Raw genomic sequence first — 25,984 nt, forward strand, 5'->3', positions numbered from 1 at the left:
TCCACATACATGCATACACTCCACATACATGCATACTCTCCACATACATGCATACTCTCCACATACATGCATACTCTCCACATACATGCATACACTCCACATACATGCATACACCCCACATACATGCATACACCCCACATACATGCATACTCTCCACATACATGCATACACTCCACATACATGCATACACCCCACATACATGCATACACCCCACATACATGCATACTCTCCACATACATGCATACACTCCACATACATGCATACTCTCCACATACATGCATACACCCCACATACATGCATACTCTCCACATACATGCATACACCCCACATACATGCATACACCCCACATACATGCATACTCTCCACATACATGCATACACTCCATATACATGCATACACTCCACATACATGCATACACTCCACATACATGCATACTCTCCACATACATGCATACACCCCACATACATGCATACACTCCACATACATGCATACACCCCACATACATGCATACTCTCCACATACATGCATACACCCCACATACATGCATACTCTCCACATACATGCATACACTCCATATACATGCATACACTCCACATACATGCATACTCTCCACATACATGCATACACCCCACATACATGCATACACTCCACATACATGCATACACTCCACATACATGCATACTCTCCACATACATGCATACACTCCACATACATGCATACACTCCACATACATGCATACACTCCACATACATGCATACTCTCCACATACATGCATACACCCCACATACATGCATACTCTCCACATACATGCATACTCTCCACATACATGCATACACCCCACATACATGCATACACTCCACATACATGCATACACTCCACATACATGCATCCAGGTTATCCAGTTCTTTGGGACATTATGTGTCGGGTCATTGGTACATTTTCATAAGAGATCATGTCTAGACATATGTGGGCCCAAAATAGTTTTCAAGTATTACGTGGTCCAAGCAAATATTGCAATAACAATAAAGAAGTAGGCTATTTGGGGAACGTCGTCCACTACTCAATTAAAAGTCTGGATGGAATATCTTATTTCTAATTGTAAGTCAATATAATTTGAAAGACGAATAATGATAAAAAAATATGTTTTTCTCTTTTAAATTTAATTTCTAGACCACTAAATCAATCAATCAATAGATAGCTAGATAGATAGATCAATCGCTCATATATGAAGGTTCAGTGCAAAAAACACAATTGTTCAAATCATAAGAATGAAGAAAAAATCATCTTTGTCAATTTAAAGCATTTATCACTTGTAAACTTGTCCAGTGTCTAGTAAAGTGTCTAGTAAAAGTATACAGTCCAAAAACTACTCTACTCTAGAAGCACAATTCATTTTTCTAAAAAGATTTTATAAAGGTTGATCAAAAAACTGTCGGTTTATTGCTTAGTTCTATTTGAATGATTGCATTATTTGCTATGCGTTTTGTTTTTACAGTACCCTATAGTAGTTTTATAAAAGCATGAGCCCCTGATTTAGTTGGCAAAAAAAGGCCTTATAGGCATTTAGGCCTATAATAAAAAGACAAATAAACCTGGGCTACTTTTACTATTTTAGAACTTTTAAGTTTTAGCTCTAAAGGTCTAAATTTGTAACCCTTTAGTTGACATTCAAATAATTATCCCTGGAAAGAAATTCCATCCTCATCACACTAATGGTGATGTTGGCTGTAAGTGACCGTACAACAGTTCTAATTTCTTTTCCATCTTGCACATAAAATCACAGCCATCCATTTTCTCCCATTTCTCACGTCTTTGCTTCTCCACAGTCAGAGTCAGGAGCCGCGGTAGGAAGAATAAGCCCCATTCATGTGCCCTCCCCACCCACAGCAGCGGGGTCATAGTCCAGACTTCTGTACCACACGGCTATCAGGAAACAACAGAAACCTTCTCAATTCAAAACATGGCACAGAAGTTTCATAAAGGTTTCACTGAATTCCACTGAATACAAGTGATACAATCAGTGGAATTCTTGTTCGTGCTATTCTGGGTTTCTGAAGAGCAAAGGTTCATTATGTGATGCATCGTGACATGAAAAGATTTCCAATTGCAAAGTTCTAATGGTTTGTGAGCAAGTGGTTGTTTTTCTTGTATTAAATCTTAAATAAGAAATAAATGAAATCAACAATTTATTTAATCCAGATTATTTTATCACCTCTCCACAGTTCTGATGCCATACTGTGGATCTAAGCAAAAACAAATCAAATCAAATGTATTTATAGAGCACAATTCATACAAAGCACAATTCAAAGTGCTTTACAATGTTAAGTAAAATAAAAACACAATGCAGTTTATAAGAATATAAAATAGTGTATGTCAAAATAAATGAATGAAAACATAAAAACAAATTAATGTGGTATTTAAAATATTAAAACCCATTTAAAAGTATTTCAGTCATTGGCACGGCTAAACAATACAGTCTTTAGCTGTATTGTTTAGCTTTAGCTGTTTAGATTTAAACACAGCCAGGGTGGGGGCGGTCTCACAACTTCGGGAAGGCAATTCCAGACCTTTGCCCCATAGAACTGGAACGCAGATTCTCCGTGTCTGGTCCTGACTCTGGGCACCAGCAGGAGGCTGGTCCCTGAGGTCCTCAGAGTCCGAGATGGTTCATATGGCACTAACATGTCCGAGATGTACTTTGGTGCTAGGCCATGGAGAGACTTGTCACAAGCAGAGCTGTTTTAAAGTCTATTTTCTGAGCCACAGGAGCCAGTGCAGAGACCTGAGAACAGGACTAATGTGATGGTACTTCCTGGTTCCATTATTACTCCTAGATTTTTTACCTTGTTTAAGGGTTTTAGAGAGAGAGACTAGAGGTGATTGCTAACACTTTCTTTTTGTTTTTGTGGGCCAAAGACGATGATTTCAATTTTGTCTGGGTTCAGCAGAGAAAGTTGTTTTGCATCCACACACTGATCTGTTGAAGGCAATGACAGAGTGAATTGACTGGTCCATATTCACCTGCCGTCAGTGAAACAGATCTGAGTGTCGTCAGCATAATTGTGATAGGTCACACCACTGTTTTGTATTAGCTTTCCCACTGGCAGCATGTACAGATTGAACAGAAGGGGTCCAAGGATTGACCCTTGGGGCACCCCACAGGTCAATGCCATGCTCTCAGAGACACAGTCACCAATCTGAACAAAGTATTTCCTGTTTTCAAGGTAGGACTTCAACCAATTTAAGGCCATAGCAGTGATGCCCACCCAGTTCTCTAACCTCTGTAGAAGTATCCCGTGATCGACAGTGTCAAATGCAGCACTGATCCAGCAATACTAAAACAGAGGCCTTACCATCATCAGAGCTCAGACGGATGTCATTTGTCACCTTAATGAGAGCCGTCTCAGTGCTGTGATGCGATCCAAAACCGGACATCACAGGAGTCACTTATTAGGACGAACTGCAAAAACATCTCCATGGAGACATGGTGACAGACCCTCCACAAAAAGTTACACAGTGCACCTTCAACTTTTGTCCAAAAAAACCCAATTGAATTAACAAAAGTGTCAGATAAATGACCAAACAGACACATTCTTATCAACCAAAGTCATATTTATTCATATTTTTGGTCAGGTTTGATGTGAGGAAAGTACATGGGCAGGCAGGCAGGGGTCAGCACATGTGATTGTGTGATAACTGGACATTGTTATTATCAAGATGTTGTGAGATATCTGGGTCTACAGTATAAAATTTCAATACATTTAAAATTCCAAACTGTTTTGACCCAAACTACTTTTTCTACCCCCTTCCGTTCTTCCTCACCCGTTTTCACAAGCTGTCAGCGAAAGTTTAATTTACCTTGCCACACACTCGTGCAGTGAACCACTCTGCCACATCAGTAGAATTACAAATGGATCCAGTACAATCTGTGTGGGGCTGCAGGGTTTCAACATGCAACGGCAAAAACAACAGTGTCAAGGCGACGGCTACACGCATACTGCTCATTGTTCACATTTGCAGTGACATACAAAGGCATGTGCATGTAGACCGCACACGCCCCTAAAGTGCACATTTGGAAAGGACCTCTGAGAAGACATATGCTGACGTCTGTGCATGGATTTAAGATTAAGGCGACAGTGAATGAGAAGAAACTTGGTTATGGGTGTGAGACGACGAAGAAGTATGAAGGAATTATTAAGTGTATTATCTGTTGTAAGCAGCTTCATGTGAATGGGAAAAAAAAGAGTAACGATGGGTGCAGTAAAGAGTGTGTTAAGAGCTGACTGATGACATGCTCTAAATGTAAAGCAGCAATACTTTCTCTCTCAATCCATAAGGCAATCTGGGTGAACAAATCAATCTTTTACAGTACCTTCAAGTGAAAGTAGATTGTAATAAAAATATTGTGCAAAGTAATCAAGGCAGTAAAAAGTTAAAACAAAGAAATAAATGATGTGTGGGAATACAAGACAAAGCAGCAGTGGAAACAATGCAGGCACAAAAATAAAGGTGTGATGGTGAGTAAAGAAAACAACATAGTCAGCTGGAAATGCCTCCAAACATAAACCCCTTTCCCCCGATGTCTGGAACAATCCACTGCCCCCTCTTCACGAGGGCACCCCTCAGTGCTAACTCCACTTTTGGCACTGGAGCCTGGCTCATGCTGCACTACAGCACGGTGCATGGGGGGACATGGGATGGACAAGCAAGGATCTGGTGCCCTCTATTGTCAGCTACAGCAAACTGCTGATGTTTTTTTTTTTTATTGCCCACTGTGGTTGATGAAAGTGGACTTGTATGTTGTTGAATTATAAAAACCAAAGGATGACAAAATCTTTAAAATCAGAGAAATGGGGCATCACCCAGTTATGTAAACAGAATCTCCTCCAGTGGACATCACAAAGGTGTCACACCTCTATGATGGACCTGTCCCCGACTGAAGAGGTGCTAGGGTGTGGTGGTGACGAGGGGGCAATCTCCTTCTACTCCACTTTGACACCCAACTTCTCTGTGTTTAGTAGGTAAAGACTGTCATCTATAAGGAAGCTGTTGATGAATATATTTCACAGTTAAAATATCATGACATATTTTTATCAGATGCTGAACATGTGAGTGGACAAACCTGTAGAAGAGGAAGTGCACAGGGATGGTGCTGAGGTGCCAGACTGCGTGTGCATCAAACACCCAGAGCAGCGGAGGGAAGTCCAGCAGCTCCAGCAGAGCCAGTCCATGAAGGAGCAGCACCACCAGGCCACACTTCCACCAGTAAGGCAGGGTCCTCCGGTTCTGCCAGCACCAGCAGAGCCACCACAGCAGATTCACCATGCCTTCAAGCAAATCAAAACATAAGGTAGGTACAAACATAAAACCATGAAACATCTCATCAAACCGAATAGGTCTATTACCAATAGAAACATTGGCCAACATGTTGTACCCATAGTCAAAACTGACAAAGGTCAAGTAGGAGATGTGTGATGTGAAGACCAATATGAGTAGAACGCCCACTATGATGGACAGTCCCGGCCGCTTCAGACCCAATGTTCTGCAGGAAGAGGATTTGTTTAATAGAAACACTGTAATCAGGTTAGGGTTCTAAATCAATTTCCATCTGGACAAATGTAAAAATGTTACCTGACGCAGCATAAGTAGATTGAGTAGAGAATTACAGCTGTTGCACAGAAATAATCCATTTTCTGAAAGATAAAACAAATAAATTAAACTGCATGCTGTTTATTAACACAACATGGATGCATTATTATAACTAAGAGTTGCTCATTACCTCAGTAAGATAAGTGTCCCGGGTGTGGAATATTGTGGACCAGAGCCAAGCATTAAGAGACACCTAAAATACACATTACCGTAATTTGAATGCTGAATTACTGTTGAGTTAACAGTGCTTATAATACTGTTATTGCTCTTCTCAGTATTTTGCCCCACCAGTGAGAAGGCGTTGATGGTGTGGTACATGGGGCTCTGTCGTGGCACAGTGCTGCGATAGCGCAGGAGCATGAGGAGGCAGGCCAAGCCATTCAGCAGAGACGCCACGGCAGAGGCCGGCTCCTCGAAACACAAGAAGCGAGCAAATGGCCACTGACAACAGAGACGTAACAATACAGTCATTATTTAATAGAACTGTGGAAAAACTTGAATATAGCCCTGTGAGTAAAGAGCACAAACCTTGCCATGAAACTGAGGAACTCTGTAGCCCCCCGCCTCATACAGGCCCACAGTGGTCCACATGCACTGGTAACGACAGTCATCCCGGCATGTCCAGCCTGAGAGCAACACAAGAAAATGCTGTCAAAATAAATCTGTAGGCCTGTCAGCTGTGCACGATACTGTCATAAAGCACTCTTTTAAAGAATGGGCACTAACAGAATAACCTACTGGCCCTTGTTAGAACTAACTCAACCAGAAATACTGGGTTTAAAAACAGGGCAACAAAGAAATTTATGTCGGTGTTGATGTAGCCAAGAAAGACCAAAGCAGCTCTGATAGTAAAATATATTGTATATATTTATGTCAGTGATTGCCTAAATTTAATATTTAAGTAGTGTTTTGGCCTGTATAGCTACTTCATAATGTTTATGATAATACAATGGGCAACTCCTCTATTATGGGAAACATGGTTTCTAGTATATTTTATTTGTATAGCCTGGAACTAAAATATAGATTATATTATAATCATATACGTAACGTAATAACATAGGATCGCACATAGGGGTGTTATGGCACAAGTTACATTTGGGTAAAATGACAACAACATTGCTATAACATTCTGCACAGTGTTAGCAAGTTAGCCCCATTCACCTGAAGCCTGTCTCACTGTATCTCACCTGTGAGCGCCATGTACGGGGGCTGCGCGGATTCAAAGCCCTTCAGCCGGACCCCGGTGCAGTTGATCCGGACACACTGCTCAACACACTCCCGGTAAACGGGCTCCTTGTCACCCTGTGAGGACTCCACCGTGGTCACCGCCGTCAGCAGCAGCAGCAGGGCGACAGAGACAGCCAGAGCGGGCAGTCTGACAGATGTGCACCGAGGAGGGGGAGGACACGGGGAGGCCATGGTCGTCACGGTGGTCCCGGCCCTGGAAAGCAGCTCCGGAGCTCAGCGAGGCACCGCGGGACTCATCACGAAACCCCCAGCCACGGCGCAGCGGCGTGATTTTCGGGACATAAGCGTGAAACAGAGCAGCGCCTGGTTTCTGTCGGATCAGGGTCAAGTTTCACACTAAACGTCATTTCCTGTCACGAACCGTCGCAGTCAACAAATAAACATAAAATACCGTATTCTTATAATGGATGGAATCAATAGTATAGAGCTTCTTCTGTTCCACGCGTAGCTATTGATTTTCATAATTTTGTTGTATTATAACATGCTCTTATTTTGAAAATATTACATTTGTATTACTTCGTTTGCCTTTACTTCCTCTTGCAGGTTGGGAATCACGTGATTTGGAGACCAACGTGTATTATCATTATTATTAGGCCCGAGCGCCACAAGCTGGCGAGAGGCCTATTAATCTCGTAAGGCCGTGCGAAGCACGGCTGCGAAAGTGCGCACGTAGTGCGCACGAAATCGAGCGCGAAGCGCTCGCCCACTTCCAAACACTCACTAACGCACTCCTTCACTCATGCACGCCCCGTGCATACTAATTAGTAGTAGGAAAATGGAACATTACCGTTGTAAACGGGCGAAGCCCGTGCTAAGTAGCTCACGAATACGTTCCCCATCTCTTGCATGTTCCGTGCATATAAGCATGTAATGCAAAAATTGAACATTATTACTGTATAGAGGGCCAAAAACACAAAGTGGGCGGAGCCCACTCAAAATTAACGAAAGTACCCGTCAGTGACCAGGGACCCACACCATGAGGTAGGAAAGCGCGAGCGCTTTCCGAAAATGTATAGTTTATGATATTTGAAAAATGGGAAACATTGTTTTCGCATCGGAATATTATTCTTTCTTCTTCTCGGGACCAACCTCCCTATTTTTCACCCAGTGAACATTGACGAAAAGTCACAAAAATCTTCACATCTCTAAAAATCGTGCCTCTCTACATTCTGGCTATTTCCCTTTTCTAAAATAAAAAAAATTGGCGCGTCAGCGCCCCCAAATGTACCAAAAATGCATTGAGAGATGGGAAATGACCCAAAAAAAATCTGATCGTAGAATCATGAAATTTGGCGCAGAGGTAGATGGTGACAAGAGAAGTAAAAAATATTATTACGGCAACGCCGTCCGCCCAACCAAATGTCGGCCATATTGCTTCAAAAATGGCTAAACATGACTTCGGAGTTTTTCCAAACGTCGTACTTTTACGAACTCCTCCCAGGGCGTTGGCCCTAAAAAGCTGAAATTTGGTGAAAATGCTACTGAGGAGTGGGACATCAAAAGTTATCCAAATTACATTGATACCTCTCACGGTCTCTGTGCGGCGAAGCCGCAAACTGTAGCTAGAATTTCAGAAATCTCCCATATTTAAAATTTCTGCCGTTTGCGCAGATAAAGTCCGAATTGCGTCAAATTAGAATCAGTTGTTAAACTCTTTGCCCTAAACCTACTTGAAGTGAAATAACTTCATTTGGCGCCACAGCGCCCCCTACAGATTTTATATGGAGGTTAAATGTTTAGTTATGTTTAGCGTAATAAAAGGACAATTGGGGCGCGTAAGCGCCCCCTCCTCTTACGGCGTGTGGCGGCGGCGTGGCGAGGGCCGATCATTGCCGCTTGCGGCTATATTTATTATTATTATTGTTTTTTTTTTTTTTTAAATCTTCCACTGCGAAAATGTCTTAAATAAGCAAAAGGAGTGTTAAAATAGAATATATTTCATTAAATAGCCCAAGTATGTGTCAACTTCATTGGGAGTTTATCCAGATATTGTGATTGTGAGTAAAAAAAAAACAGAACAGCTTCTTTCACTATCAGATCTTACTTACCTTATTTAGTTTAGATAATCAATTATTTAGTAGTTCATTATTACATATTAAGCCTGTTTCAGATCAGACTCTAAAATTATATTTTTGGTTGATTCAACACTAGCCTTAAAATACATTTAGAAATTCTATTTTAGCTTTAACCTTTTAAGGTCTGAGCTATTTTTGCTGATGGATCTATTTTTTTGCATTTAAAGGTCAAAATGTCATTATGATATTATATTATTTATATTATATCGCTGGGACGTGAGATACCCACTTTTTGTTTATACATTTTCATGTAATTTCTTTACTGTTTTTCTTGGATGACATGAGTTTATTAAAATATTGATTAGATATTTACTAATATTGATATAGTATCAGTGGCTCAGACACTAACACAACACAAACACTATATATGCATATTCCAGTCAGTGCGCAGTCATCACTGTCCCCATTCAGTGCCTCAAGCAAGATCCACCCAGTCCCATTTAAACCAATAGACACAATATTTTACGAAAAGATAGTGTCTTTTATTTGTACGTTTTTTATTTGTTACAGTCACATCGACAGGAGAGAAACAGCGGCCTGGTGGAGAAAGGAGAGACCCAAAACAAAGTCATTTTACTTTTGCTTTGTGCTTAAATCCTTCCTCCTCCTCACCATCTTTCACCATCTCTTTCACTTACACATTTTACATCATGTTTTCCTCTTTTTGCCTTTCCTCTGTAAGGACATCAGGGACATTAAAAGAGAGGGGGGGCAGCCTATTTTAGAATGAGGCCCAGACTCTTTTAGTGTGCTTACCATAATACTAATATACCTGTACAAAAACATAACAAAACTCCAATATCCACTCTGTTGGTGAGGTTGAAACTAACAGACCATCTAAGTCAGACCGCTTACTTGTTTCAAGCGAGAGTCTGTGCAAGTGCCACAACACCCATGGGACTGACCGCTGCATACACACTTGACTGATATGCATACAAAATAAATATGGTTGGTATGAGCCGTGCACTGTTTGCCCCAACCCACCTGAACAGAATGAGAAGGAGGATCAACAAGAAGCAGGGAAAGAGATAGAGAGAGAGTTTCAGTGCCACAAGACTATTTTATTAAAAAAATAATCCCGTGTTTTTGCTCCCGTTGGTACTCACACACAAACACCCCCACAGCCTTTTTCAGTCCTTTCACTGAGAATCTCCGTGACAGAGACAAGTCCTTTCTGTAGTGAGCTGGGAACGTGGAGAGAGCGGGGCCGGGGATGTGTGAGTGTGCGAGGCAGCTACGGCGTTTCAGACAGAAGAGGAGAGAGAGAGTAGATGAGTGGTGTGGGTTCAGACGGAGGTAGGGGTCTTCTTTACTCCTCCTCCTTCTCCTCTCCGTGTGTGATGACGTAGCAGATGCTCTTGTAGTCCACATTGCCGGCCACATCCGGGGGGAAAGCGGCCCACAGGTTGGTCATCTGGACAGAGCATGGATTTGGGATTACAGATTAAAACCCCAATCTGTGTACAATTTGAAGTGGAGTTATTTGAAATGTGAGGATGTGCTTACCTCCTCGGGGGTGAACCTGTCGCACTGGGTGGTCAGGAGCTCATCAAGGCTGAAGCGAAATAAAGCAAATTATGATTAGAATTTATGACAGACGTGCTTGTGCTTGTATGAATGGTGTGAAAGGTGTGAATGGTTATGTGTGTTGTTGTGTTTTGTGACTTGTTAGTGGTATATGTAGGAAAATTATGTGTTAAAAGTCTTACAATTCCTTCTTGATGAAGCCAGTGGCCTCGGGGTCCAGGACCTTGAAAGCGCTAACGATAACGTCCTCGGGATCAGCACCTAAGAATCAAAGCATCTAATTTAATTCAATTACATAATAATAATACGACGAACCTGGTCTAAAAGTGTGTGGATTTACCCTTCAGCTTCTCTCCGAACATGGTCAGGAAGACGGTGAAGTTGATGGGGCCGCTAGCCTCCTTCACCATGGCCTCCAGCTCCTCATTCTTCACGTTCAACTGTCCCATGGTGGCCAGCACGTCCCTGAGGTCGTCCTTGCTGATGATGCCATCTCTGTTCTGGTCAATGATTGTGAAAGCCTGGAAATGGTAGAGAGGTGTAAGTCAGAATTAAGTCATATGCTATAAGTCGTACGCTAATAAGGCTGCCTAAAGCTGTGAAGTGAAATTCAACCAATTAAAATAGTGCAAATTGAGATCTTTGCCCACTAGACTTTTCCAAGATAATTATTTTTGTGAATTGGTTGATGTGTAAATTTGTGGCTCTTGTCCCCTTCTCTTTTCACATAGCTGGCTGTGAAACTAAAGATGGCATGGTAAACCTTTTGGGACTTGGCAGCTGGTCGCCCACTTGTCTTTGTAAGGTGTTAAAATGGTTTCGGAATCTGAGACAAGCCCCCGCGTGACATTTAAGGCGACCGCATTGATTACAGCTGTCACCCCTGTCCCCTTTCTTGCCATGTGACTGAAGCGATTTTGATGGGGGTAATAATGTTCTTCCAATGACCTCTAATTTGCCAATGTAATTACCGTATTAAGAATCCTGTCCGGTATCTGCGATAGTTAAAATCCTGCCTTTCCAACGTTTATATATAGTCACTATTTAGTCACCTGACATCACGCCTGTCGTTCTTGTGACTTCAATTTAAGAGTTTGTTCTTTCCTAGTACTTTAAGACCCTCGCTCCTGTTTTGATTGATATAAGAGTAAGACAGCTGTTGGGATACATTCCTTAAAGGTCACCAATAGGAGAGTTGTCAGTCGCTAAGGAAGATTTCTGGCCTTTCTCTAAAAGGCGACTAGGTTCTGTCACAAACATAGCTCAAATGTACAATTCTGCCCTGCTCATTAGGACATTTTCGCAAACCCAATCAGTTGAATATCCTCACATTTCCCTAAAGGTCAAATCACACAGGGCGTCACACAATGTCCTACATATATCTTGACCTGTTAGTGTCTCTGTATTTAATTTTGTAAAGTGTTAAGTTGTGAAAAGATTTTTACCTCCTTGTACTCCTGAATCTGGCTCTGCTCAAACATGGAGAACACATTGGAGGATCCACCCTCACCCTGCTGCTGCCTCCTCTTGGCCTTCTTTGGTGCCTGAGAAGAAAATGGTAAAATACACATTAATGAATAATATATATATATATATATATATATATATATATATATATATATATATATATATATATATATATATATATAATTTAAAACAAATTATTTAATATTTAGCAGACAGAGATGCCCTTCTAAACCGAGGGCACAAGATGGAAATTTGGCATGACAGTTTGTCTGAGATGTCAATCCTGGTTCACAAAATTTAAATAAAACTGACATAAGAATACATATATATATATATATATATATATATATATATATATATATATATATACATATTTCTTTTTTTAGAGCATAGGGTTTTTATTGGTGAATTACACCAAGCCCCAAAATTTTACTTTTTTTTTTAATATTTCAGATACATTTTCAGATGTTTTTTTCCCAATCCAGAAATCCCAAACTCAGACTGAGTATAATCCAGCAATTTAAATTTCCAAAGGTGTCTTGCTTAGATGTTATTCCAGATAGCAAGCTTCTCAGTGATGCTCTGGCACAAGCACTTGGTGAAGACAAGCTCCTGCTCCCTAGACTGGATCCATGGAGCGTGGCACTCACCATCTCTCAAGTTTCTGGGGTTGTTGGTGAAGAAGAGAAGACTACGCCAAGCCGATGTGACTGACATGTAAGAGGTGTACCCTTGGGGCCTTATATACCAGCCCATGGGGGACTAACTATAGCAGCACCATCAGGTTTGGCAGGAAAACAAGAACTGGGGGGAAGTAAGAGAAAGAGGGTGGAGCAAGGAGGTGGCGGGGAAAGATCATCTTTCACATGGAGCCAAAATAGGCCGCACAAGTCTTAGAATGAGGTGAATTCAATGCCAACAGTGACTGGCTGACTTTGGTGTCATCTGTGGACTAATATGGCAAAAGGAACAGGAGGGACAACTGAATGCCATCAATAGAACCGTCTTTTTGAAGGTGATTTCTGTTCTTTCAACTGCTTAATGTCTACAATCAGACATGAAACCCAATGTACAGTACAAGTCAGCTGTTTATCACCATTATGTTTGTGTCCTGGATCCAGTCTGTTTATGTTACGGTGTGCATGGTGCTTTATTTTAATTATCCACGAGAGAAGGTGCCAAGATGTACTCACCATTAACATTTCCTGAAGTCACCACCTTACTAATGACAGGATTAGTGTCCAAAATAAAATCACCTGTGCCAACAGCCAACGCAGTAAACGGGTATCAAACTTGAAAACAGTCAGCCGTGCCAATCTGATTCTATTCCAGTAATTACACTACTTAAGTAAGTTTATCCTTCTCTAGTAACAGTGACCGTGCAATAAAGACTAACAAGACAGTGATATATGGTTTACTTTATTTGAAGACATAAATTACTTCAAACATCAACTATATGACAAAATGACCACATAGACGTTGTTAAAAGAAAGTTAAAAAAAAAAGAAAAACATTGGGAACTTTGCTGTGCATGTTTGACTATATTTCACATTTTTTTTATTTGCTATAAACAAAAAGGAAAAAACTGATCAGTCCGAAATTTTCCAATGAATGCACTAATTTTGGTTGCTCCTGAAATGTCCCAGTATAGATGTTGGCCCACCCACTAACCTCCATATATGAGCCCCATCGGCTGCCATCAGTCACGTAACTCTGCGTATGTATCAGGTGCTGGCATGCAGTGCACATGTACTATATGTCTCGCTTCTCGTACAGAATGCCAGACAATATGTCGTGAAACAATTTGTGTGGCAAAATGCTGTAAACAACTATAACTGACTTGTCATTAACAAGTGAGCGGGCAGAAGAAGAGCACAAGTATGAGCTTGAAGGTGAAAAGAGAGACTCTGTTTAAGACCGTAAAAAGACAGCTGTAGAGATAAAAATAACTTTGCCTTGCTCCACTATTCTCATCCTCAATCATTCAGTCCCAACAAACGTTTATCAGTTTTGGTAAACATTTTTACTAATACATACATGTCTACTACATTAATAATTCATTATGATAATTAAATAAAAACTGTAAGATGATAAAAATCTATTTTAAACTTGGCCTTAAGCTTAAAGTATGGCTGTCAACATAAACATTCTCAAAAAATATAATTACAGTTAATTATACAAATATAGCCTTTTTTTACTTTTGGTCATTACATTTTAAATATACATTTTGGTTTAAACCTGTAATAACAGTTATCAGTCAAAGTCTATCAAGTCTTCTTGTCCGTCTGGTCTTCTTTTTGCCCAGTGTGAAATCAGTTTTTTGACTTCTTTTCCAAATTCTTCATGCAATTTCAAAAATTCATCCTGTGAATCTAATTTGACGCCTGCCATGTCAAAAAACATGGCAGAGGCTTGAATATTCACAGCATTGGTGGCTTTTTTGGGCCTGAGCATGGGTGATTTTCTGGGTGCTGGTTTGGTTGAAATAGCTGGAGATGGTTGAAGCATTGCCCCAGCACTTAGATCAAGTCCTAATGCAGGTCCTGCTTCAGAGCTGGAAGATGCAAAAGTCGGCTGTGAAGACGAAGGAGGCTGGGGAAAAGAAGAAGAGGAATGTCCTGCCTCTGAAACAGGGAAGTATGGCATAACAAAGGGGTTGGGTTTGGCCATCTCACGGGAAGATCCTCCTAGGGCTTCTAAGAAAGACAAAAAAATACAGTTTAATAATGATAGACAATGTCAATGTGAAGTGTCATTGCAACAGTACACAATGGCTAAACAAATAACTATAAAACAACAAAGCCCTAGTATTTCATATCTGTCAAATTTACATTAAATACTACATTTTCACTTATGACTTAATAACCTGTTAAGTAATGACATTTTTGTCATCAATACACCAGAACTAAATAATGTGCATATCAAAATTACATTGGTATTATATTAAATTATTAATATAATAATTAATATAACAAAAATATTTGGTTCAAGTTTACTACATGTTGACATAGTTATAGTGGTGAAGGATTTTGCATACAACTACAACATATAACTATAATTCAATATGATAAACATTATTATTTATTTGTGTAAAGAAAAGCATACACCTGAGTGATTGTTTGACACATACTCTTCTAATGTAAAGCACATGAGGATTGACCTCTACACCCTGTGAACTGCCTGACCACAGTACAAGCCATGTAATAACTATCGGCACATGTACCGCGATGTCACAGACAGCTGATGAGGCACACTGTCGCTCACAGTTGCTTTGCAGAACAAAGACGCCTGTCTTCCCCTTGTGTAAACACTGGGATTCTCACCTCTGTAGTTTTTCTCCATGTCGGTGAGCAGTACAGCCAGGTACTGGTGAGTGGCTGACAGAAGGATCTTGATCCAGTCCTCTAGACTTGCCTGGTCTTCAGCAGCTAATTTGTATGTTCTTAGTCCAGGTTCGCTCCACACCAAAGAGAAGGCAAACTGTTCATCGGACTCGCAGAGCTGGACAGTGCAGCCCTCCAGAACAATGACCCCAATCAGGTCCCGGTCTGCAGGCTTCTCCTTGTAGAAGAGGAGGTTTCCCTTCAGTATAAACCAGCGCTTTGAATAGGAAGTCTTGATCTCGCCCTGCAGGACAGTTTTGTAATTTGTCATATTTGCAAATGATTCATTCAAGACCTAACAAATAAAACAAGATGTTTAGAGCAGAAACAAGAAGCATGTCTGTTTGGTATTTATAATTTGGTTTACATTTGATAAATATTCATGAGCATGGTCCATATTATGCCAAAGTGTAAATGTGGAGGAGGTAAGTCATTATATTGATAAGTGTCAGTCGGCTGTGCAAACCTCTTGTTCCTTATCTCCGTGAGAATGAAGTAAGGGACATGCAAGCTTCATAGTGAGGTAGAAACAAAGCAAGTCTGTTATGCATGACCTTCATAGAGTGTCCTACCTTCTTGTACAGGTATCCTTCTTTGTCCACAGGTGAGTTGCTGGATTCAAAATAACACATAACCTTTTCATCAATCTTCATCTCAACATCCACAGACCAGTGAACCTGCCACACCAACACAAGGAAAACACTTAATGTTCAAATACTTCCTTCTTTTGTGTGAAAGAGAAAGATAACTATTACTAACGTGTTTGACAACTTTATCATTATTGTTATTATTATAGAGGCATTTTCACCGTTTGACTGTATCTCAGACATGGATTTGTGTACATTAGCTGGTGCTTTCACTTCGCCAACTCCTGGTGCAGTTGGCGAAGTGTCGACAACTGCACCAGGTTGTTTTTGAACAGCTCTGGACACTAACTTCGTTGAGAGTTTCCCACGTTGCTTAAAAAGCCAACGCGCAGTTCTTTAAATCATAGAGAAGGTATTTGGAGGAAGTAGTTGCGCCATAGGTTGCGCCAACTCACCTTTGTAAAGTGTCGATTGTTGTTGCGCGACTGTGCCAAGCCAGAGCCACTCACTTCCTGGTTGAAGGCTTCAGCAGCACGTCCATGGAGCACGTCACGTTCATCATCGTCTGTGGTTTTCTTCTTCTTCTTCTTGTGGTTTTGTGTCTCAAGTTATGTTTTACACACCTTCCCACTCGAAAAGTAACTATTTTTTTTTTTTTAAATGATATTAATGTCCAAAAATCACCCAACAATGCAAAATCCTTACAAACTTTTTTTTTTTTTTATTCTAATACTATTCAATTTCCACTTCACTGATGTAGAATACTATTAAAATCAATAAGCTAAATAGTAAATAATATATTTCCCAATTTTATTTTTTGTTTGTGTGCATTGACTAATTTGATGATATTGTTGTTTATATATGACTACTGTGCCAATGTTGTAACCAATCAACATTAGGGGATTTCTCTATGAGCCAAGGTGGTGATGTGTTCGATAGACAGACCAAAATGTATGAAGACAAAATTGATTTAATTGTTATTACTTCCCATGTCCATAAAATATGTACAAATTAAACAAATTTCAATGTTATTTCAGCCTTTCTTTAAGCAGTGCACATTCTACTAGTGAATGGTATTGATGCGTTTTTAGTTCTTAAAAGGACATAACTGATAGTAATGAAGAAAGTCAAATTTTAACATCAATTTTCCTTCAATAAAGTGGCACCACTTTTGAATACAACAAAAAGTGCAAGGGAAAAAAAAATCAAGCCTCAGTTTGACAAGTTGATCTCTCAAGTATATCATTAAATACTTCAATGAGAATTTCTTTTTAAACTAAAGTATGAACACAGATGTGATAATAGCTGTCCACCTTTTGGTTCTTTTACTTTTGAGTTTCTTTCAAACAAAACCGGTACAGGACAACAAGAAACCCAAGTATGCAGCAAGACAGAATAAGTAATTTCACTTATAGACAACATCATCACAGATGACTTACCATTTCTGAGAATGTGCTTCGTATTTGATCTTTTTTTTCTCCATCAGAATTTAAATGAATATAATGTTTATGATTATACAAGAAAAAGAAAATATAATCTGTTGCATCAATCGACTGGATTTAGATAATGAGGGAGCCTATTAGACAATGTGAGACTGCCATAGTCTCCTCTGTTGAGAGTAATACTTCTTTATTTCGGTTGGTCCCTCCATACTTGCTGTAATCTTAATGTCTCTCCTATGTGGATTCTCTGGTGTCTTTTTAAGTTTTCCCTTCGACTGAAACTTTTGCCACAGTGAGTGCAAAAGTAAGGTTTCTCGCCTGTATGAACCCTCTTGTGTTTTTTCAAGTCGCCTGCTTGAGTAAAACGCCGTCCGCACAGCACACAACCGTATGGCTTTTCACCCGTGTGACAGCGCTGGTGGATTCTTAAGTTCCCCACTCGGCTAAACGTCTTTCCACAAATGACACACACGTGAAGGTCCTCTGATTGAAAACAGCCCATTCTGCCTTTGGTCGTGTCAATACAGATTCTGTTTATATTTGAATGCATGTTCCCTCTAGACATAGCAATACTGGAATAGGCAGATAAGGCAGGTTGAGAAACTTCAGCAGCAACCTGTGCTCTGGCTGGTTGAGTAGATGTTTGATGAAAGGAGTTGTAACTTAAACCCACACAGGAGGAATAGTCTTTAGTCTCAAATGGTCCAGGTTCTTGTTTAATAGACAAGTTGGCTTCAGTCACGCTTCCAGACTGTGATGTACCCATATTTATAGCTGGGGCAAGGTTTATACTTTGACTGGCATCATCTGACATTTGTGCGGTGTTGCTAAAATCCTCTTCCTTAACAATACTGGTCTCCTCATCTCCTTGCGACCCAAAGGCTTCTGTGTGCGATTGTGCTGGAGACATAATTGTGTTGTTTGGTTCATCTCCATAAACGTCATTGTAAAACTTGCAGCCACTTATTGTCTGCTCAGCATGTTCAGCGATATGGTTTTGGGGAAGATGGTTCTCTGTGATGTGCTCTGTGTTGAGTCCCACTAGAAAAAAAAAAAAAGTCCGATATATCACAACTTTATTAGTACAAGAACATGAAAAATAGCTTAAAAATACCCACATCGTTCTTGTGCAATCTCCTCACTGAGCTCTTGAAGTCGTCGTTTGAGACTCTCGTTTTCTCTCTCCGTTCTGGCGGTTTTTTCTTGATAATCAGATACGGTCTCTTTTACAGCATCCAACACTTCATAAACTGCTTGGGTTAACAGCTTCGCCACACGGGCATTCAGATGTTGAAGTTTAGACATACTACAATAATTAACATAGAAACAAGAGTAAGAATATGTGTAAATATACTTGAACATTGAAATTACTTTATCACAGGTTAATTGGAGATAATAGTTTGTCATTTGAAACAATATATCACAAATAATAATTCCAGCCTATTTTAAAATAGCATACAAGAGAGTCTATGCACCGTTTATTGTGTCAAAACTAAAGCCTGTGCATTGCAGATGTTAGCTAACAACATTACCTGTAAAATGAGACGCGAAGTTAGCATACAAAGCTGACCGTGTTGACACTTCAGCACATTACGTTCACCACCCAACTACCATATAATGTGAAATAAATCTCTTTCTGTAACAAGTTTACTGTCAAATGTATTTTGAACAGCAATTGCTAAACGGTGAAGTTGTTTATCGTGACACAGAATACCGGAAATAGAACTTTGTACACTTCCGTCCAGTGACGTAAATAGAATACCATAAAGTTCATCGCCACGGCAACCGCCATATTCTGACTAATGTTCTAAAAAACACAAATTTCTCCTATACAACTTATAAATTGCTATTTTTGGTACTTTATCTACTGCCCATGTTCTACCATACTAATGTAATATATATATATATATATATATAACAGTATAGTGTTTTTAGGGTGGAAATACATTTGTATTATTCAGAAAGAAATGTCCTGACAGATAAGAGAAATACATGTCAATTTAAAGTCTAATTAATTTTAGTTTTTACATTATTTGTGATCAGAATTTTGCTCTTCCTACAAATCACAAGATGTGTCATTACCACAAAAACAGAACTCAAGCTCTCTGGCTTTTAATTCAATTTATTTTATAATGCCTTATTATACACAATTGCTTCAGTCAACAATAAAATAGGCTAGATAATGTTAACTTAAACACAGTATACATGTTGAGAACTACGTCAACAAACACTCATACATTCACATAGCATTTACATTTTAAATTAATTCTTATGCTACAGATGGTTTATAGAAGAAACAATACCTTATCATTAGGCTATAACATGACACAATGTTTCTTAGAGGGTGTTCTCTTTTTTCTTTGAAGAAAAATTTGTGCAACCTTTTCAAATATCTCATCCAACCCTTCTTGGTGGATTGAAGCACATTCAAGATATCCAGCAGCTCTGATCTGCTTAGCCAGAGCAATTCCCTGTTGCTGGGTTATTGAAGATAGACGTTTCTCTTTAAGTTTCTCCAAAATCTCCTCGTTATCACGCAAGTCATTCTTAGTCCCCACCAAAAGAATTGGAACTTTAGGGCAATTAGGTTCGACATCTGGAAGCCAAGTTTGTGTAACATTAACATAGGATAAAGGGTCCGAAATAGAGAAACAAACAACAACAACATTGGCGTCAGGATAACTTAAAAGCCGTAAACGTGCATAGTCTTCAGAACCAGCTGTATCAAAAACATGTAACTGAACAATCTGGTTATTTATCTCCACTTTTACAGAGTAACGGTCCAAAAAATCTGGATGGTACTCTCCAGGAAAAGACTGTCTCACATAGGTGGAAAGTAAATAGGACTTTCCAGTTCCACTGTCTCCAACAAACACACACTTAGCATTCTGCATTTTAAAAACTCCAGGCATGTGAATCTGAAACAGAAAATACAAATGGTTTATGTTATAATAAGAGTGATCATCTGATTTAGACTGTAGGCAACACAAACAAATATAATTGCATACCTTTAGGAGCGGCAAAGAACTGTTCCAAAATGTCCACAAATGTTCAGTTAAAGCAAGACAAGACACGCCTAGTTGTGAGTACACAGGAAATAGCTCCCGAGTTGGGCAATACTGTGTAAAAGAAGGTACCAAAGAAGAAGAGTCAGTTCTGGAATAAATCTAAAGAATAAAGTCTGGCGGTAACACTTGGATACCAACCGCCATAAAATACCAAAGAAGAGGTTAAATAGTGTTTTTTGTATCGTTTTGACTGTCTTAGTGAGCAGTTCTTAACTCAATCTTGGGTTTCCCATATTCAAGTGTTTTCTGCCAAGTAATTTGCTATAAACGAAGACAAGCCATTCAATAGTTTTTTTTTCTAGACTCTAGAACATGGAAATGCTATAAATCCCAGATAACCCATTTTATGTATGGGCCTTAGTGCAACAGCATTCATTATTATTGTTTATTTTTCAGTAGACATATGAAGCCCGCGTAAGTTCACCTGGAAGACCTTACTCCATCAGCATTGACCACCATGCCAGGGCACCTCTCCCCAGCCTCTATCAATGCACCCAAGTCTGTGACAGTCAGATTCCTCCTTCACGCAGAACTCCTCCAGGTTTCTACTTTTTTCCCAAGGAGGTTTTTGTCGTTTTTATGGCTGAAAAGGAGGGTCTAAGGATAGGGGACTCCTGGGACATCGCCCCTGCACCTGCTCCCCATCTTCAATTAAAAGTTGCTCCTCCTCATGGCACGGCGCACCTCCTCTGCTCCCAATCAGCGACCAGGAGTCTCTCCTGGGTGAAATAACTTTGTAGATCACTCTTATGTCTGATCATGCTTTTTCATATTAATTGGGTGGCTAAAACAGTGTCTAAATTCAAACAGGATTACAAGGATTTGAGATGAAACATGCATTTCAAAATACTAAAAAGAGAAAAAACATTTTATTTGTACAATTTTTGTCAAGTTTTAGTTTATCCTCTTCAGACTCTGGTTTTCCCTTTTGTTCCAAGCTGTCCTCTCCTTCTCTGGCACCGTCTCTTTGACCACCTCCAGAATCTCCTTTACTGCTACAAACAACAGTTTCTCCTCTTTGAGATTAAGACAATTTTTGGACGCTGAGGTGGACAACATAAAGAGGTTTAGATGTCCACCTCCGTTTTTTTATATGGTGATGTAATTGCTTTGCGTGAAATGTCCAACAGTATGGCTTTAAATATACTCATACATTTATGGAGTGCTATAGGTCAGATCTGTGGAGAGGTGTCACAGTAAGAAAGCATGTTACTTTTAGCATCGAAAACACTTAAACTAATGTAACATAGATATGTTGCAAATAAATATTTTGAATTTGTACCTCTTCATAACAAGACAGGTATACATTGTTCACAGCTAAAATTACCATGTCCATTGTAGCTTTTTAAAGGTATTTCAGAAATTCACAACGTTTTGTATATAAAAAGAATAATGTTATAGTACCTAATACACATAGGTCTTTGAGGTTTGAAGTGTTGACCACCAGCACCACCTTTTGGCAACCAGCATGAACTGCATTTACACAAGATGGCTACATTAAAATGACTCAATAAGTTAAGCACACTTCATTTCCTAACTAATTATTTGTTTACATAATTATCTAGGCAGCCCCTCTGATTATGTTAATGTACTGTAATCAAGCTAGTATGGCAAGCTAGTTCCATAAAAAAACGACAGCAACAATTTGGTCTCTGACAAATGTATTTTCAGCAATTCCTGAGGCACAAGACAGTCAAGTACACCTCAGTAATGATAACTTACTAGAGGAAACAATACATCATAACTTATCATTTCAGCAATATTTGCATTTGCGCAAACACAAAAAGTGCATCAAGTTCAAGATTGGGAGAAAAGAGAGAGTGTACAAAGATAATTTCCCAAATAAAATTCCAACGACTAAATGACAAAAACAATTTGTTAACCATGCGTAACGTTTCCCTTCACCACCTCATCAATGGGCCTGACAGATTTAGGGTTGCCCGTCCAAGGTTGTTGTCTCTTCAAACAGGCTCAGCAAGTTCTTTGGTTCAAAGTTTGGTCTAGGTCGAGTTTCATCAGCTCTGACCCAGTTGCGGCCACTTTGCTCAGTGGACTTGGATGATTGGCGGATGAGTTTAGACGTGTGGATGGGACTGCCATTTGGTGTCAGATCGTGACAAGAGCCAAATGAATTAATCCTGGACAGCCTCAGTGGTACGTCCCAGGATGGCAATTCCCTTAAAACTGAACAATTAGGTGAGTGAGTGGAGCTTCGGCGGTAGTTGGAAGGAGACCCAGAGAGGGGCGTAGATGTGCTTTCCGATCTCAACTTCAACCTGTAAATACAAAATAGATGGCACAGCAGAGTCATATTGTATTCAGATATGGAAAATACCTGTACATTGACTTATAAAAGACAGACCTGTGGGAGAAAGTAGGGGAGAGATCTGGGTCTATTTGATCCCCAAAAAACACAGATTCCTCTTCCTCTGGTGTTCCAGACTCAGCCATCATGGCACTGAGAGGCAGAGTTAAGTCTTTGTCCCAGCTGCCTTTGGGGGGAGTGCAGGGAAGTGACTTCGACCACTGAGGAACAAATGACCAAGGAAGAGAAAAAAGGACTCTCCAGCCAAAGCATACTGCCTTCTATGAGAAAAGGGACATACTTTAAATCAAATTCTTCAATTTATGTTTTCATTTTTTCCTAAATGTTCATTTTCAATATCATAATACAACATACTTGACAGAGAGAGGTGAGTGCAAGAACAGTTTCAGTGATTGTGAGGTAGATGCGCCTCTTCCATATTCGTTTTTTGACACATGGAAGAGCGAGAAGCTCCAAGATTGTGGGTCGCTTGGATGGTTCAGGCGCCAGCATCATCTGCAGAACTGTGTGAAACTCAGAGGAGAGACCTTCAAACACAAGGATAGGAGTATCAAAGTATGTACTATTTCCATTTAAGAGACATAGAACAAGACCAATAACTACCACTGATTAATTCTGCAGGAAGACAGCCTCGTCTTAACTGCTGCCATCCTTCTCCTCCATTAGGAACCTCAAGGTTGCAGGCAAGCTCCAGTATGGAAACACCCAAACTAATTGAGAATAGAATAAGTTGGTGACACTGCTTCATTTTGTGATTTAAACAACAATGCTGAAAATGTACCTGAAAACATCTGCAGCCGGCCCATACTCCCCTCGTAGTAGCTCTGGAGCCATGTATCGGGGATCTCCTTCTTGAATTTCGTCCTTGACAGTTTGATCTCCATTCTTTCGGCTAAACTTAAATAACAGTCCAAAGTCTGCCAATTTCAGGCGACCAGACTCTGTGACGAGGACATTAGCAGGCTTAAGATCCAAGTGCACAAAGCCACGAGAGTGCAAGTGTTCGAGGGCTGACAAGAGGTCACAAAGGTAATTCCAAGCTGCTGGTTCATCTGCATTGCAATGACAATAATAGGTACATTAAAAACAGTGTTTTATCAGAATTATGATCATTCAAATATTAAGTTTCAACCGGTTCATGCTACAATATACAACTGTGTTCATTCTAGCATTCCTATAGTTTAAAACTGAGCTGGAGCAGGTGAGAATTCTATTGCGTAACTATCCGATTAGCAGTCAAATTGCTGCTTTGTTGTTATGGTTCATATCTCTGCAATTACAGGCCTATCCACATGAAACAAAAACTGCCACAAATAATCAACTGTCAGCACAAATAAACAACAATAACAAAAGTGAAATTATCTTTTAACAATAGCCTCAGTGGTCATAGAAGTGATTAAAATGCATATGGTGTTGGTTCATAACTGACCTGGACCAGGAGGTTTGTTCTCGGCGTGGAGCAACAAGCTAGCGCTACACAGCTCTGTCTGGATGTACAGGCGGCCGCACTCCTCCCAGGCTGCTACAAAGTTCAGGATGTGTGGGTGTGGACACAGGCGCTCGTGATAGCTCGCTTCTCTTAAACTCTGGTTTCGCTCAGTGTTGCCTCTGAAGCGATGAGCAGAGCGTTTGACTGCGTACTTGTGGCCATCTTCGTTACTTTGCACCTACATTAAATAGATATGTATATAAAAAAACATCCATAAATTACATAAAAAATTAGACATTACAATAAAAATGTACTCACCTTGAACACTTCTCCAAACGAGCCTCTTCCAAGCAAACCCAAATTTGTAAAACATTGATCAAAATATGTCTGCTGTTTGTTCGGATCGTAAACAGAACTGGTCGGAGGTGATTTGTCCAGAGATTGTGATAATGGTGTGAATGGAGATGGTTGATGGGGAAACACTCTGCTTAGGGGGGGGCATCCTTTGGACGGCGGCAGGGGGGGCACAGACTGCGAGAGCCTTGACAGAGGGGAGTAGGACGAAGTGGATGTTGAGGATGAGGAGAGCGGAGTGCGTCGTTTCTTAATAGAAAAGGACTGCTCAGCATGAGAGAAGTGAGAAGGCAGAGGCAACCTGGCTACTGCCATCTCCACCGCAACGGACATTCTCCAGGGACCCCTCTTCTTGTACACTATGCTAGAAGAGAGCAAAGAGAGGTACTCGTGATGCAAGGCGGTCGTACAATAGCCTGTATGTAAATAGTCAAGACAGATAAAACAAATGATCAAATAAGCAATGATAAAATAGAGCTTAGAAATTACCACTTTGTAAACAAATATGTTATACGTTTCAGAGTGGAGGCAAACATGAACTGGAATACGATGCAATTTCAACGGAGAAACAAAAATGAGCCAGAAAAAAAAATAAAAAATCACAAAATATGACGAATCAAGATCATTTTGGCAAATATACAAAGATACATATACAGTAAGTGGGCCTGGTTTAAAGACATTTACAATTACATTTTGCATCATTTGTTTATCTAAGATCTAATTTTTAGAATAATATTTGTTGACCCCGCAATCATTTTTCATTTCATAAACCTTCCGATTTATCGCATACAATTTTAAGGCTAGAAAATAATTAGTTTGTCATCTTTTGTAATAGAAAAGAAACCTTTCTGAAGTTTTTTGTTGCTTATATTTGTTGAAAAGACTTCAAATTTGCCATTAGATTTAATGCAAATAAATCTTTGAAACTGTATGATAGTTTACTTCACTTTGCCTCCATTCTGAATTCTGAACACTCTGACGACTTAGCATTTTAATGATATCGAAGGCATTATATAAAGGCAAACAACGTAGCAAATGATTGAATTCTCAAAAAATAAGCAATACTACATGATGTGCAAGCATAAATGAAAAATAATGATACAAACCACACAATAAACAGCTTCAATCATCGGTCTCACACGAACCAACGTAAGGTGTGGGCGGAGCCCATAAAACGTTTAAACAACAACAACGTCTTATATTTGAATCTAATGTCAAAGTAAGAGTTTAGCAAGCGTCACGCCCCAGCACATACCTCATAAAAGTAACGTTACGTATACAAACGTTGCTGTCGAGAGAAGAATAGTTGAGGAGACGAGCAAAACCAACCTGGAAAATACAGTACAGTCCGAGTCTGACACGAAACAACCAGCCGGCGCCAAATTCTGAAAAAAATGACGTGAGGTTGCGTACCTTTTTTGTGAATACC

The 25,984-nt window shown here is 39.8% G+C and overlaps 5 protein-coding genes and 1 pseudogene across 5 annotated transcripts; all 6 read right to left on the bottom strand.

Moving 5' to 3' along the window:
- Positions 1 to 4,696: 4,696 nt before the first annotated feature.
- pgap3 (post-GPI attachment to proteins phospholipase 3) lies at positions 4,697 to 7,235 on the bottom strand. The gene is made up of 8 exons (XM_072455505.1): positions 6,837 to 7,235; positions 6,178 to 6,275; positions 5,938 to 6,090; positions 5,780 to 5,842; positions 5,632 to 5,693; positions 5,406 to 5,542; positions 5,123 to 5,327; positions 4,697 to 5,046 (listed from the first exon to the last, which is right to left on the bottom strand). Exons 1-8 carry the CDS (start codon positions 7,066 to 7,068, stop codon positions 4,983 to 4,985), a joined length of 1,014 nt encoding a protein of 337 aa, XP_072311606.1. The 5' UTR covers positions 7,069 to 7,235; the 3' UTR covers positions 4,697 to 4,982.
- Positions 7,236 to 10,272: 3,037 nt separating this feature from the next.
- Positions 10,273 to 12,772, bottom strand: mylpfb (myosin light chain, phosphorylatable, fast skeletal muscle b). Its single transcript, XM_072455508.1, has 6 exons — positions 12,617 to 12,772; positions 11,945 to 12,043; positions 10,840 to 11,020; positions 10,682 to 10,760; positions 10,479 to 10,527; positions 10,273 to 10,386 (listed from the first exon to the last, which is right to left on the bottom strand). Exons 1-6 carry the CDS (start codon positions 12,617 to 12,619, stop codon positions 10,282 to 10,284), a joined length of 516 nt encoding a protein of 171 aa, XP_072311609.1. The 5' UTR covers positions 12,620 to 12,772; the 3' UTR covers positions 10,273 to 10,281.
- A 1,296-nt stretch (positions 12,773 to 14,068) lies between these two features.
- Positions 14,069 to 16,026, bottom strand: LOC140369284 (sesquipedalian-1-like). The gene is made up of 3 exons (XM_072456575.1): positions 15,922 to 16,026; positions 15,290 to 15,593; positions 14,069 to 14,662 (listed from the first exon to the last, which is right to left on the bottom strand). The coding sequence occupies exons 1-3, from the start codon at positions 16,000 to 16,002 to the stop codon at positions 14,220 to 14,222; spliced, it is 828 nt and encodes a 275-aa protein (XP_072312676.1). The 5' UTR covers positions 16,003 to 16,026; the 3' UTR covers positions 14,069 to 14,219.
- A 1,118-nt stretch (positions 16,027 to 17,144) lies between these two features.
- Positions 17,145 to 19,108, bottom strand: LOC140369252 (uncharacterized). The gene is made up of 3 exons (XM_072456526.1): positions 18,911 to 19,108; positions 18,497 to 18,684; positions 17,145 to 18,419 (listed from the first exon to the last, which is right to left on the bottom strand). Exons 2-3 carry the CDS (start codon positions 18,681 to 18,683, stop codon positions 17,566 to 17,568), a joined length of 1,041 nt encoding a protein of 346 aa, XP_072312627.1. The 5' UTR covers position 18,684; positions 18,911 to 19,108; the 3' UTR covers positions 17,145 to 17,565.
- Positions 19,109 to 19,658: 550 nt separating this feature from the next.
- On the bottom strand, positions 19,659 to 20,417 carry LOC140368888 (ras-related C3 botulinum toxin substrate 2 pseudogene; annotated as a pseudogene).
- Positions 20,418 to 22,090: 1,673 nt separating this feature from the next.
- Positions 22,091 to 25,967, bottom strand: pkmyt1 (protein kinase, membrane associated tyrosine/threonine 1). Its single transcript, XM_072455963.1, has 8 exons — positions 25,885 to 25,967; positions 24,520 to 24,919; positions 24,202 to 24,439; positions 23,554 to 23,824; positions 23,376 to 23,482; positions 23,127 to 23,299; positions 22,809 to 23,032; positions 22,091 to 22,722 (listed from the first exon to the last, which is right to left on the bottom strand). The coding sequence occupies exons 2-8, from the start codon at positions 24,886 to 24,888 to the stop codon at positions 22,377 to 22,379; spliced, it is 1,728 nt and encodes a 575-aa protein (XP_072312064.1). The 5' UTR covers positions 24,889 to 24,919; positions 25,885 to 25,967; the 3' UTR covers positions 22,091 to 22,376.
- Positions 25,968 to 25,984: the final 17 nt, after the last annotated feature.

This window comes from Eucyclogobius newberryi, unplaced genomic scaffold, assembly GCF_026437365.1.
Source record: "Eucyclogobius newberryi isolate DKJ021-1_F unplaced genomic scaffold, fEucNew1.0.hap1 SCAF_20, whole genome shotgun sequence".
NCBI lineage: Eukaryota > Metazoa > Chordata > Actinopteri > Gobiiformes > Gobiidae > Eucyclogobius > Eucyclogobius newberryi.

Bases quoted from the DNA above. Each gene is read 5' to 3' on its own strand.
- mylpfb (XM_072455508.1), bottom strand. The intron at 10,528-10,681 runs GTAAGACTTTTA...ATTTCGCTTCAG, and splicing joins GGCTTCATCAAGAAGGAATT to CCTTGATGAGCTCCTGACCA. The intron at 10,387-10,478 runs GTAAGCACATCC...TGCTCTGTCCAG, and splicing joins ACAGGTTCACCCCCGAGGAG to ATGACCAACCTGTGGGCCGC.
- pkmyt1 (XM_072455963.1), bottom strand. From the start codon at position 24,888: ATGTCCGTTGCGGTGGAGATGGCAGTAGCCAGGTTGCCTCTGCCTTCT. The intron at 23,033-23,126 runs GTATGTTGTATT...CTTTTCTCATAG, and splicing joins CACTCACCTCTCTCTGTCAA to AAGGCAGTATGCTTTGGCTG. The intron at 22,723-22,808 runs GTCTGTCTTTTA...TTGTATTTACAG, and splicing joins TCCCCTACTTTCTCCCACAG to GTTGAAGTTGAGATCGGAAA.
- pgap3 (XM_072455505.1), bottom strand. From the start codon at position 7,068: ATGGCCTCCCCGTGTCCTCCCCCTCCTCGGTGCACATCTGTCAGACTG. The intron at 6,091-6,177 runs GTTTGTGCTCTT...CTCTGTTGTCAG, and splicing joins TTCCTCAGTTTCATGGCAAG to TGGCCATTTGCTCGCTTCTT. The intron at 5,328-5,405 runs GTAATAGACCTA...ATTTGCTTGAAG, and splicing joins GTTGGCCAATGTTTCTATTG to GCATGGTGAATCTGCTGTGG.
- LOC140369284 (XM_072456575.1), bottom strand. From the start codon at position 16,002: ATGAAGATTGATGAAAAGGTTATGTGTTATTTTGAATCCAGCAACTCA. The intron at 15,594-15,921 runs GTAGGACACTCT...ACTGTCCTGCAG, and splicing joins AAGGATACCTGTACAAGAAG to GGCGAGATCAAGACTTCCTA. The intron at 14,663-15,289 runs GTGAGAATCCCA...TGTCTTTCTTAG, and splicing joins CATGGAGAAAAACTACAGAG to AAGCCCTAGGAGGATCTTCC.
- LOC140369252 (XM_072456526.1), bottom strand. From the start codon at position 18,683: ATGTCTAAACTTCAACATCTGAATGCCCGTGTGGCGAAGCTGTTAACC. The intron at 18,420-18,496 runs GTGGGTATTTTT...TTTTTTTTCTAG, and splicing joins GGAGATTGCACAAGAACGAT to TGGGACTCAACACAGAGCAC.